This window comes from Gracilinanus agilis, chromosome 1 (assembly GCF_016433145.1).
Source record: "Gracilinanus agilis isolate LMUSP501 chromosome 1, AgileGrace, whole genome shotgun sequence".
Classification (NCBI taxonomy): Eukaryota; Metazoa; Chordata; class Mammalia; order Didelphimorphia; family Didelphidae; genus Gracilinanus; species Gracilinanus agilis.
The window spans coordinates 373,330,100-373,343,871 of NC_058130.1; the positions used below are offsets into that span (position 1 = coordinate 373,330,100).

A 13,772-nucleotide genomic window follows, 5' to 3' on the forward strand; every position below is an offset into this window, starting at 1 on the left:
TTTGTGACAAAAATCCACTATTTGACAAAAGCTGTTGGGAAATTTGGAAACCAATATGGGAGAGATTAGGTTTAGATCAACATCTCACACCCTACACCAAGATAAATTCGGAATGGATAAATGACTTGAATATAAAGAGGGAAACTATACATAAGTTAAGTGAACATAGAATAGTTTACTTGTCAGATCTCTGGGAAAGGAAAGATTTTAAAACCAAGCAAGAGTTAGAGAAAATTACAAAATGTAAAATAAATGATTTTGATTATATCAAACTAAAAACTTTTGTACAAACAAAAACAATGTAACCAAAATCAGAAGGGAAACAACAAATTGGGAAAAAAATCTTTATAACAAAAAACTCTGACAGGGGTCTAATTACTCACATAAACAAGGAGTTAAACCAATTGTATAAAAAATCAAGCCATTCCCCAAATGATAAATGGGCAAGAGACATGGCAATTTTCAGATAAAGAAATCAAAAGTATCAATAAGCACATAAGAAAGTGTTCTAAATCTCTAATAATTAGAGAAATGCAAATCAAAACAACTCTGAGGTATCTCCTCACAACTAGCAGATTGGCTAAAATGAAAGAAGGGGAGAGTAATGAATGCTGGAGGGGATGTGGCAAAACTGGGACATCAATGCATTGCTGGTGGAGTTGTGAACTGATACAACCATTCTGGCTGGCAATTTGGAACTATGCTGAAAGGGCTATAAAAGAATGCCTGCCCTTTGATCCAGCCATACCATTGTTGGATTTGTACCCCAAAGAGATCACAGATAAACAGACTTGTATGAAAATATTCATAGCTATTCTTTTTGTGGTGGCAAAAAACTGGAAAATGAGGGTATGTCCTTCAACTGGGGAATGGCTGAACATATTGTGGTATATGCTGATGATGGAACACTATTGTGCTCAAAGGAATAATAAACTGGAGGAATTCCATGTGAACTGGAAAAACTTCCAGGAATGATGCAGAGCGAAAGGAGCAGAGCCAGAAGAACACTGTACACAGATACCAATACACTATGTTAAAATAGAATGTAATAGACTTCTGTACTAGCAGCAATGCAATGACCCAGGACAATTCTGAGGGACTTATGGAAAAGAACGCTACCCACATTCAGAGGAAGGACTGCAGGAGAGGAAACATATAAGAAAAACAACTGCTTGAATGCATGGGTTGAGGTGGACATGATTGGGGTTGTAGACTCGAAACTACCACACCAATGCAACTACCAACAATTTGGAAATAGATCTTGATCAATGACACATTTTAAAACCAGTGGAAATATGCATCAGCCATTGGGGTGGGGGGACCTGGGGGGGGTGAAGGGGAAAGTAAGAACATGAATTGTGTAACCATATTAACTTTTCTAAAAAATAAAAAAATAATAATAAAATAGTAGGGAGAGAGGTAAGGGGAGTTTGAAGAGTAATGAAAAGGTTTTGAAGAAGGAATAATGGCAAGGCAATGGTGGGTGAATAGTCTTATATAGAATATGACCAATAAGAAAACTTTGAAGAATAATAGTAAAAGATGTCATTTAGGTCATATATGATAGGAAAAAATTAGGTCATGTGGGAAAGGCAAGGGAAATCAGTTGAAAGTTTGAGTGCTTCACTAGGATCCTTGTAGTTAGAAAAGAAAGAGTTATCTAGTATGTTTGAGTGGTCGACTTCATGTGGTGAATTTATGGGAAATTATGAACAGAGGTTACATAAGATAAGCAGATAGGGCTGGAATATAATCTATATTGCTTCAGGGAATGCAAATCAACAAGACCAGGAATCCTTTTGAGTATGTAAATGCAGTAATTACAAAACAAAGTGTTAGGTAAAGTCCTATTTCTTCACCTAAGGAATAGGGTTTGGAAAGGAGATGTTCATTAAGGAGTTTGTGAAAGAAGCAGTTGAGCATTGCAGAACAGGCAGAAATTCAAAAAGTGAAAAAGGGGATCAAAAATGTTACATGATTAGAAATTAGCTTGAGAAAAAGACACAAAGTTATAAAAATTCAAAGTGTGTATCAAGGGGTAAAAAGTAACCTGATTTGGCTGGGATATGAAATAAATGGAGAAGACAGGATTAGGTCAGAAAGATTCAGTGCCGCCAAATTGTTTATGGATCCGCTACAGAGGAATTTGAACTTTATTCTTAAGGGATTTGTTTCTTTCCTAGCTCCACCAAAGATGTCAGTTAGAAAAAAAATCACAATTGAATCTCATCAGAATTAATGCTCATGTATTTCTCTGTGAATTTACTTTTGAATTTTATTCTGAATTTCTTCAATATCTTAGGTTTCTTACAACTCTCAAATTTTGTGAAACTACAGTTCTAATTGAAAAATTTAGTTTCAGACATGTATGTTATAACAAGTGATAGGAATACAAAGATGAAAATTGGTACAGTTCTTGACTTCAAGGAAATTATTGCCAATTTAAAGAAATAGCATGTATACAAAAATGAGTATGTTGAAAGATATTAAAGTTTTGCTCCATTCAGAACATAATTTTTTTTAATTTTAGAAATCCTAGCCTTTTATTCGTATTTCACTTAGTACCATTTGCATACCAATTAAAGAAGATCATGGGAACAAGGCTCACCTCAGTACTCCATTTTCTACTGGTTACCAGTTCTATGGGTTTAATTTTTTTCTTTTGAAAAAAGTCCCTGAAATGGCTTTCACAATGAAATGCCCATAATCGTAATTGCAATTTATTTTGTAACTCTCTGTCATATAATTGTCTGGTATTAAGAATCTAAAATGAACACCCATTAAAGGACGTAAAAAGAATAGACAATTTTAGACTGGGTGAAACATTCTGCTGGCTTTTCCTAGCTCTGTGCCTGAATGTGTTGGATCTATAGCCATCGCTATGTACTAAAAGAACATCAGGTTCTGACCTTGCAGGAAAAGACTTTCTAGGAAGTGGACAGTAATTGAGAGCAGAGTCAAAAAATGACTCTGAAGAGCTGAAGTCCAGCAGATGGTAGTAGAGAACAACTCAACAATCATGGGCCAGCAGTGACCGCTAGCAAAAGCAACACAACAGAGAATAGAGATAGAATGTCCAGGAGAAATAATGCAGTACCGTAAAGAACTCAAAAATATCTAGCAAGAATCAGTCAAGAGAAACCTAGTGGCTTCACAGAGGACAGTATTGAGCATGTGGGTTTCCATATCCATAAGGATTCCCAATTTGCCCTCCAAGGTAAGCCTTGAAAAGACAGGATGCTGACTTTTGCAACAAGTATATAGTATTCTTTCTGGGAGTGTGACAATGAATAGAAAAAAATATAATAGATTAGGAAGTTGGAAAGATAAGTGACAGTTTTTGATGGATGAAGTACTCCTGTGTGTGCTTATAGGCATCTAGTATAAGTGAGTGAAAATAAAGTACAAGAGGATGAATAAATACATTTGGAAGTCATTTGCTTAGACGTGATAATTGATGCCAGAGGAACAGGTGAGATTAAAAATGGAACAGGTGTAAAAAGAAAACAAAAGAGAGTCAAGGATAGCTCTTCAAGAAACAACTATACATAGCAGAAGGAAGAAGATGAAGCTGTGAAGAAGTTATCAGATGGTAGGAAAGAACAGAGTCATGGAAGCCAAGGGAAAATAGATCGTCAATGAAGGGATAGTTTTCATTATTATATATTGGAGAAAGAGCAAAGAGTATAAGGACTTTGACCAGATCTTTGGGTTTGCCAATTAATAAATTACTGGGGCCCTTGAAGATATCATTTTCAATAGAAATGGGAGGATGAAGGCTATATAGCATGGAAAGTATATGTAGATACAATTGAAAAACATATGATAATGAAAAATCATTTTCCCCTCCAAGAAAATATCATAAATGTTATTTAAAATAATAGTTTTAAATTTTGCACCTTTATAGTACACATTGTACTTTTTTTATTTGACTTTCTCCTTTATAATTCTGATTCATGTGCCTTTTCTAGAGAGCATTTCAACATGTACCATGCTGAATAAAATCTCTGAGATACTGAATTCCCAATCTGGTTTCCTTACAAAGAAACTTCTAAAGTTATATTAGGAATATTTGAATTTATGAGACTAATGATTCTCAGATTTAGTTGGGCAATGTCCATAGCAAGTAAATAAAATTATTAAATACTTCTTTGAATGTTAAACGACTATAGCCTAGCATCCTTGGTTTCTATGATGACAAAATCCTAGAACTCTCTTGATAGAATTGATAAATATTTCCAAAGGGTAGTGGTAATAACTGAGATATCATGTAAAGAATAGTTTATACTAGACCACCCTTATTTCCTTTTTGACAGGGGTTACTAGAGTTACTAGTAATATAAAGATGAAAGGGACAGCTACTACTTTTGCAAGAGAATTAAAGAAGATCTAGGTGGGCTACAACAATGAGGTAAATCTTACAAAAATTAAATTAATAATAAATATTTAATACTGCACTCTGGTTCAAAAGATCAACTTCACAAATGCAAGATGGGAAAGATATAGCTAGAAAATAGTTTTGTGAAAAGTATTGCAGAAGTTTAATTGACTAGAAGTTTTATGTGAGATTATGATGAAATATAGCCCAAAAAAGCTTACGTGATCTTAAGGAACATTAATATGAGTACATCTATCATATTTTACATAATAGTCCTACTATATTTTGCCCAAAGCATTCTAAATTTGGAGTAGCACATTTCAGAAAGGAATATGACAAAATTAAAGATTATCTAGAGATGGGTAATCAAGACGAGATGGTGAAGGATCTCCAATCTGTATCACATAAGGTATAGTTTAAGGAACTGAGCATATTTTAATTCGGTTGACAAGGCTTAGGAAGTAGGAAGGACAAAACTGTTATCTTCAAATATTTGAAGGGTAGCTAAGTGGAAGAAGAAGAAGAACTGGTGTTATTACTTATTGTTAAAATACAAAACTGAAAGTAAAGAGTAGAAGTGCAAAACCGTATATTTGGGCTCAACATAAGAAAAAGCTTCCTAAGCAGAGCTTTATAAATGTTGAATGAAGGCACCTGACATGTAATGGGTTTCCTTCATTAGGAGTCTTCAAATAAAATCTGGAATGCCACTTTTGGGGGTTTTCTAGAACAGAGGTCCATAACACACACACCCCAAGTGCAACCTAAACTAAATTAAAATGTAATTTGTAAATATTTAGCAAAGTAAATAAAAATACAAGAAAACATATGTATTGCCACATTTTCTATTTGAGTTTGATACCACTGTTTTGGAAGATGTCTTTGGTCAGTTATAGTTTGGATAAGATGCCCTCTTAGGTCCTTCCAACTCTCAGATTCTATAGTTACCACTCCTCTGTGTGATTTAGATTATTTGAGAAAATATCCCCTAGTTCTGCACTTTTATAGGTGTATTTGAGCAAATATGTATATAATTATGCCTAGATTTGATAATTGTGTGTATATGCATATACAGGCTCAGGCATTTAGATTTTTCAGACTTTTCATGTCTCCATGGACCATAGCACACCAGTGTTGTCCATAGGATTGTCTTGAAAAAGATACCAAAGTGGTTTGCCATTTTCTTCTCCAGTGTAAAACAAAAATAAAGTAAATTGTCGAGTGTCACGCAGCTATTAAATGTCTGAGGTTTAATTTGAGCTTAAGTTTTCCTGACTCCAGTCCCAGTTTTGTAATCACTGAGCCACCTAGATGCCTATTTCACTGGGAAGAATATTTGTTTTCAAATCTATACACTGACTTTGTGGAATATAAACCAAATTTTTCATAATAGAATACATTCTATTATTTCAAATTCATAGTATAAATAATGAATTTGATAGCTATGACAATTTTTTTCAAAAATATTTATAGAAATGACAATTCAACTTTATATGGGAAAATATATTGCAAGCACTGGAATGTTACTATTCCTTTCACATTTACTTTTCTTTCATGTAATCCACTTAAGAACCATGGAGAGAATGTTTATAAATCCAAATAGTAAGTTGACTTTTATTATGTTCCCCTAATTACATCAACTACTAGACTTTTAATCATTCTTTTAAATATTCAAAATGAGTTTTAAAAACTTTTTTTTAAAATAAATCATGGTGTAGGGGCAGTTAGATATCTCAACAGATAGACTGCCAGACCTGGAAACAGAAAGTCCTGGGTTCAAATGTTACCTCCAAATACTTCTTTGCTGTGAGACCCTGAAATAGTCACTTAACCTTAATTGTCTGCCCCTTACTGCTCTTCTGGCTTGAAAGTGTTATTAAGTCTAGGAATATACACAATTTTATAACTCTCTGGGTATAATACCTAGTTGTTCTCCAAAATGCTTGGATCAGTTCACAGCTCCAACAGTGCATTAGTGTCCTCAATTTTCTACATTCCCTCTGACATTTCTCACTTTGCTTTTTTGTCATTTTAGTCAGTCTGATAAGTATGAGATGAAATCTCAGAATTACTTTTGTCTGCAATTCTCTAAACAGTAGTGATTTGGAGCATTTTTTCACCTATCTATAGGCTTTGGTTTTTTCATCTGTAAATTATCTGTTCCTATTCTTTGTCTATTTATGAATTAGGGGAGTGGCTTTTATTATGTCTTTTTATTTTAAATATGAGAGTTCTATCTGAGAGGCTGTCTTTAATTTTTTCCCAATTTTCAATTTAATATATTCAAAATTATCAATTTCATATTTCACAATGCTCTCCAACTCTTGTTAATTTATAAATTCCTCTCCTATCTATAAATGTGAAAGGTAGTATGTTCCCTATTCTAATTAACTTGTGGTATCTCCTTTTATATCTAAAACACATTACCATTTTGATCTTATCTTAGTGAGATATTAGTCTATACCTAGCTTCAACCAAACTAGTTTCCAATTATGCTAGCAATTTTACCAAGCACTTATTTCTTATCCCCAAAACTTGGAATTATGATTTTATCAAACAAGATTCTATACTCTTTTGCTGTTGTTTCTTGTATGTCTTTTCTATTCCACTGATCTACATTCTATTTCTTAGCCAGTACCAGATAGTTTGGATGATTACTGTTTTATAATAAAATTTATAATCTGATATTTCTAGATCTCCTTCTTTCCTGTTTTTTTCATTCACCTCTTTGATATTCTTGATCTTTTATTCTTCCAAATGAATTTCATTATTTTCTAATTTGATAAAATAATTTTTTAGTAATTTAATTGGGATGGCATTGAATAGGTAGATTAGTTTAGGTAGGATTGTGATTTTAAGTACATTAGTTCTGCCCACCAACAAACAATTAATATTCATCAAATTATTTCGATCTGACATCATTTGTATAAAAACATTTTATTATTATGTTCATGTAGTTCTTGGGGTTGTTTTGGGATAAGGGTTTTATATAAGAAAAAGTTATAGGGTTAACAATTTGAGGACTTTTCTATGTTATATATTTTAATTGGTTTTAATACTGAATTTTTTAAATTAGTCAGCAAGTATGTATTTACTGTTTTGTATATGAAATGCATTTTCCTAGGACACTCTGAAGAAAATAATAGATTATTGGTAATTCACTTGATTAGAATCTTTTTTATTGAGAGAATCTTTTATGTTCTGGTGCTTGTTTTCTTACAAATGTATTATTTAAAGTATTATGGGCATTCTATCTTGTGTTATAAAATAAATCTCTATGTCACCTAATAAAAATTAATTTCTCTCTTAAAAGTCTGATATAAAGTTATGCCAACATTTTCATCATCAATTAGGTGAATAAGACTTCTTTCTATCATACATGATTTTCTCTAGCCAGTAAAAATTCAAATTGTCTTCACAAAAGAGGTTTATTTCTTCACACATATGCCCAATGAAAGAAGTCAAAAGTCAGTGCAGTATCCCATAGGACACAATTCCATTCTGAAAACTTGCTGCAGTCATTTGCATCTCATAAGTAAGACTGCATTACCATTCATTTTAATTATATCAATCACTCATTTTAAAACTGCTTTTATTTTCTTGACATTCTGTCTTTAGAGAATCCTAATTATAAAATAGTTTAATGATGTCATTTATGTAGAGTTCATTAAAATAAAAAATAAAGATCACATTTTCATATGTCTCTATTTATATGTATGTATGCCTCCAGTCCTTCACGCCTGAAGTAAATTTACTGGAATTTATGTCTTTGCTATATGCTAAGGATACAGCTCATGAACAGCTAAGCCAAGGACGCAGTGTTCTATCTTTACAATCAAATACAGATTTCCCATTAAAAAGCAAATTCTCTGTTTCAAAAGATTTAATACTATGGTGCTGAAAAAATAATTCCAGATGGCTAAATTTAGGGAACTGAAAATATTCTGCTCCAAAACATTTTTTCATTTGATTATAATTTGGACACTTTTTCATTCACTTTAAAGGTCTTGCCACTCAGTGCTTTCTTCCAGGAAACAAGTGTCAATAATAGTGTGGGGCTCAGTAGTAGGCCCTCCCTTTCTTCTATTATCTGTTTCAGTTGCATTGTTGTCAGCTTAAGATGTCCTCATACTTGCTGACACATTTTTGGTGATTGTGCAATATGTGTTGATATTTTCCTATATTGTTTTGTCTTTTCTTGTATCAACTTGGCCATCTTTTTTTTTACTCCCTTACAACTCCACCCTTTATTCTTTGAAGTCATTGTCTACTTAAGATGAAAAATGAAACTTTAGTCACTAGACTAAATTACATCAACAGGAAAAAAATCAAATACACAATGATTAAGCAGATAGGCATTAACTAAAAGGAACACACACAAAACTACTAGTCCTTAAAAATTCCTCAGCCATTTATTTTTCTATTAAAGGTTTTTCCTATTATGCAAGGCTATATTTTTTCATTCAATCTCAAAGCTTTTGCCCCACATTACAATAAAATTTCTTCCATTTTAATGTTTAATCAATAATGCTACCTAATTGGCTGTCATCATGATATTCCTGTCACTCTATATAAAGTTAAATTACTCTAAATATTATGAGAAGCTAGACTATCCAACTAGAATATGATTACAATAATGTTGGTTTTAAATAATATTTTTTCTTGTTAGCTGGCTAAGACTTTTTGATAAAACTCCTCTCATAAAAATTGATTACTAAGCAATATATATATATATATAATTTTCTATAAAATAACTTTTTTCAAAAACATCATGATGAACTAGACTAGTCTTTATGGCAGGAATTCTTAGTATATACACCATAAACTTATTAAAATATTTTAATAACTGTATTTTAATATGGCTGCTTTGTAATCCTATGTATTTTAATCTATGTATTTAAAAACATGATTCTGAGAAAAGATTCATAAGTTTCAACACTTTAATGTGGTCTCTGATACAAAAAAGGGTCAAAAACCCATGCTTTAAGGCATCATTAAACACTGGAATTAGATGCAAAAATGAATAAAAAACCTATGCACTTTTAAAGTGCTTTCTATTGTTTAATTGTCTTTGTTATCAGTCTTAAGTGGAATGTATGGTATATTCAAAAAAGGGCTAGCATGTCCTGTATGAGGGCTTGCCTAAACGTTTTCAATTCTTCTCCACCACTGAAATCCACCTTCTCACCAACTCTCACCTGTGGCTCCAAGAAGGTGCAGTATGCACAAAAAAGCAGCCACACCCAGGTAAAACCATCTTGGCAGTAGGCCAAACTAGGTTGAGGGTAATCTATCAGTGAGTTGGGGCTAATGTCTACCTCAAGCATGTGAAGATGTCCCCAGGATAGTATGGGTAGATTAGAACAATTTGTTCCAACAGCCATGCTGGCAACTGATGCAGATATTATGGAACTTGGTCAAGTATGAAAGATGCCAAGGTCATCCTCTGCTTGCTAGGCCATCATCATCATTTTGACCTTTGCCACTTAATGACAGTAGGAGAGAGAGAGAGAGAGAGAGAGAGGGAGAGAGAGAGAGAGCTGATGTCTTTGTACAACTCTGCCTCACTTAAATTAAATTCAAGGCCTAGACAAAATATCATCCTGTGATACTGGTGATCCTCTTTGAAAATTAAGCATAAACAACAATTTGCTTCACCCTCTTTGCATCTATAATTACTCTTAAGGATCAATCTCTCACATATTCATTTAAAGTCTACCTTCAAGGCTCAAAGGGCCATAAAACTAGGCATACCCCTTGACCCAGCATTACCACTGCTGGGTCTGTATCCCAAAGAGATCAAAGATAAGGAAAACTGACCTTCCTGTTCAAAACTATTTTTACCAGCTCTTTTTGTAATGGCAAAGAATTTGAAACTGAGAGGCTGTCCATCATTTGGGGAGTGGAAGAACAAGTAGTAGTATATGGCTGTAATAGAATACTGTTGCACCATAAGAAATGAAAAATAGGATGAACTTTTTTTAAACCTGGAAAGACTTATATAAACTGATGCAAAATGAATTGAATAGAACCAGCAGAAAAATGTGTATAGTAACAGAAAATTATACAATGATCAACGGAGAAAGACTACACTATTATCAGCAAAGCAAGTTTCCAAGATAATCACAAGGAACTCATGATGAAAAATGCTAGCCACAGTCAAAGAAAGAATTGTAGGAGTCTGCAGATTAAAGTATACCAACTTCCATTTTATTTTCTTCATGAGTTTTTATTGTATGTGTGATATGTGTCTTCTGTCATGGCATAAGCAATATGGAAATATGTACTGCATGAAAGCACTGATAAAGCATATCAGACTATTTACTGCCTCAAGGAGGAGGGGAAAGGAGGAAGAGAGAAAAATCTGAATCCTAAATGTCACAAAACAATTGTCAAAAATTGTTTCTACATGTAACTGAAAAAATTAATTAAAATTAAATAAAGGTTATCATTAAAACTCATCCTACATACTTTGCTGCACTCAGTTTTCCCTCTGTCACTACTTTGTGACTGTTTGCAACCATGATTGTTTCAAAGATCTTGCTATGTGATTTTAAGGCTCCACCAAGGATTCTCCCATTGGCAGTCTTGACATTCCTATCTCTCCTCATATCACCAATTCATATTTTATTCTGGTCCCTCATTTCTCTGACAATATCAAACAAGCTCCTGAACCCTTCCATGACACTGAACTTTACTGGTGGACATATCTAATCTGATAGGGGTTCAAAACCTCAATTCATAAAAACTCAGAGATTAGTTAGAGCAAGACTCTCAAGATATAGATGAGAAAGCTCATTCCATAGAGATTCAGTGATTTTGTAAAAGTTACACTGTTATTGTCACAGTTTATAAGAGAATTTGAAGTTTCTGGACTTTCAATTTACTGTTCTTTCTACTGTACTCAGTGTCTAACATGTATAAAAATAAATTCAGCTTTCAACCCCACACAGACCAATTACTTTTCTGGAACCCTGTTTCTATTAATAAAACTATTATTTATCCAGGAATCCAATATAAAAAACTTGAAATGATTTTTTTAGCTTTTCCTTTTCCTTTATCCACCAAATCTTAGTAGTTTCCTAGCTGTGCAATTATACTCTCCAGTGCCTCTCAGATCTGATTCCTCCCTTACATACTTTCTAACTATCTCCTTGGTCTCACATAAATAATTGCAGTAGACTTTTAATCGATCCCTTCCCTGTTCAATTCAGCATACTCACTGCTCTGGCCTTGAATTCCATTGCTTATAAAACTATAATGATAACCACTGCTGCTAGATTAAGTCCAAACCTTTGACATTTAATACCTTCCACCAGCTATAACCTCCCTCTGAAGACTAATCTCACACTATTCCTTTTTATATACTATTCTTCAGCAAAACTGAGCTTATTATTCCTCAAATACTCTTCATGCATTTCCATTTCCATGCCTTTGCTCCCACTATCCCTAAGAGGCAAAAAAAGAAACATTTATTAACCAGTCTGACATGCTAAGCACCAGAAATGTAAATACAAAAAATGGAAAAGCAGTGTGGGAGAGTATATAGGGCATTGGCCTTGACCTCAAAAAAGCTGGATTCAAATCCCACATTCTATGCTTTCTACTTGTGTGATCCCAAACAAATAATTTTACTTCTTTTGCCTCAATTTCCTCATTTTTAAAATCATGGGGCTCAAAGACCTTTGGATCTCTTTCAGTTTTAAATCTTTAATATCGTGATTAAAAAAATAAGTCCCTGCCATCAGGAAGCACTAACACCTGATGCCCTCCCAAAGAAGGTGGCATTTGAGCTGAGGCTCAAAAAGAGCTAGTAGTTTCAAGACTCAGAGGCTAAAAGGGATGTTATTTTAGGCATGAGGATACTCTGTGCAAAAGGTGGAATTTTGTGTATAGTGAACAGTATTCAGAACAGTTTTGCTGGAGCTTAGAACAAATTGTAGGGTCGCCAGTGCATAGCTGGAAGGGGCCTTAGTGACCTAGTATAACCCCCTTATTTTACAGATGAGGAAATTGAAACCCAGAGAGGTTAAGGGATTTTTCCAAAGTCACATAGGAAGCAAGAGGCAGAACTGGAAGTCAAACCAAGATCTTTTGGTTCAAAACTAGGAGTTCTTTGAACTATACCACATAGCTTTCCAGGGGGATGGAAGTAATATACTGTCACTATTTGATCAACCTCAAAAGATAGACTGCAGAGCAAGAGTTTTAAGAGATTTTGTATTTTAACCTAAAAGATTTGGAGAGTCACTGAAATTTCCAGAGAAAAGAAGTACTATGGACAGACTTATATCTTAAGATATGAATTAGATAGCTATGTGGAGGATGAAATGGAGGGGGAAGAGATTAGATGCAGAAATAGCAATTAAAAGAAGTTCAAATTCTTAAAAACCATTTGGTATTAGAAATAGAATAATATAATAAACTAAAAAAGGAAGAATTAGACATAATGGAACTCAATAATCCAGTGTTCAAGGAGGAGATCCAGGAGAACATTGTACACAGAGACTGATACACTGTGGTACAATCAAACATAATAGACTTCTCTACTAGAAGCAATGCAAGGATCCAGAGCAAGGTTGAGGGACTCATGAGAAAGAAAACTAGCCACATTCAGAGTAATGGGAGTAGAAATACAGAAGAAAAACAACAGCTTGAATACATGGAATGATGGGGATATTATCGGGGTTGTAGACACTAAACGATAACTCTAATGCAGGGGTCGGTAACGTATGACTCTCGAGCCATATCTGGCTCTTTTGAGCTCTTTCTGAAGGAGTCAATTTTTTTTCAGATGCTGTTACAGGAGCGCGCACTGTGAGTACTGTATAGCTCTCACGAAATTACATTTTTAAAAATGTGGCATTTATGGCTCTCACGGCCAAAAAGGTTGCGGACCCCAGCTCTAGTTCAACTATCAATAATATGGAATTAGGTCTTAATCAATGATGTGTGTAAAACCCAGTGGAATTGTGCATTGGCTAAGAGGGTGGAAGGGCGGGTTTGGGGGAAAGGGAAAGAACATGAAACATGTAACTATGGGAAAATATTCAAAATTTAAATTTAAAAAAAAAGGAAAAAAACAAAGATGCTCCTTTGTACTACATGGTTAGAAGACCAAAAATAGCTAAAAAATGTAGATGCATCTCCAAAGTCTTCTGGAGCATTGCATTATCCAGGTATTCTATGCAAGCTTATTAGGATTGGGCTCATTGTCCAGTCTCCCATACATTAAATTTAGTAAAATCATTGAAAAAAATAATCCAGTGCTCAATAAAGCCAAAAATATAAATTACTTAGAAAATAATCCCCTATTTAATGAGAACTGCTGGGGGAAATTGGAAACCAGTCTAAGTGAAATTAAGTTTAAACTAATATCTTTAATAACATTCCA

General features: G+C 33.7%; 1 protein-coding gene across 1 annotated transcript in view; it reads left to right on the forward strand.

The window, feature by feature from the left end:
- Nucleotides 1-9,499: 9,499 nt before the first annotated feature.
- The window catches only part of SPCS1 (signal peptidase complex subunit 1), a 36,256-nt gene continuing 31,983 nt past the window's right edge, over nucleotides 9,500-13,772 (forward strand). Inside the window, 1 exon segment of the mRNA XM_044681246.1 lies at nucleotides 9,500-9,625. Coding sequence (XP_044537181.1) covers nucleotides 9,500-9,625 — 126 coding nt within the window.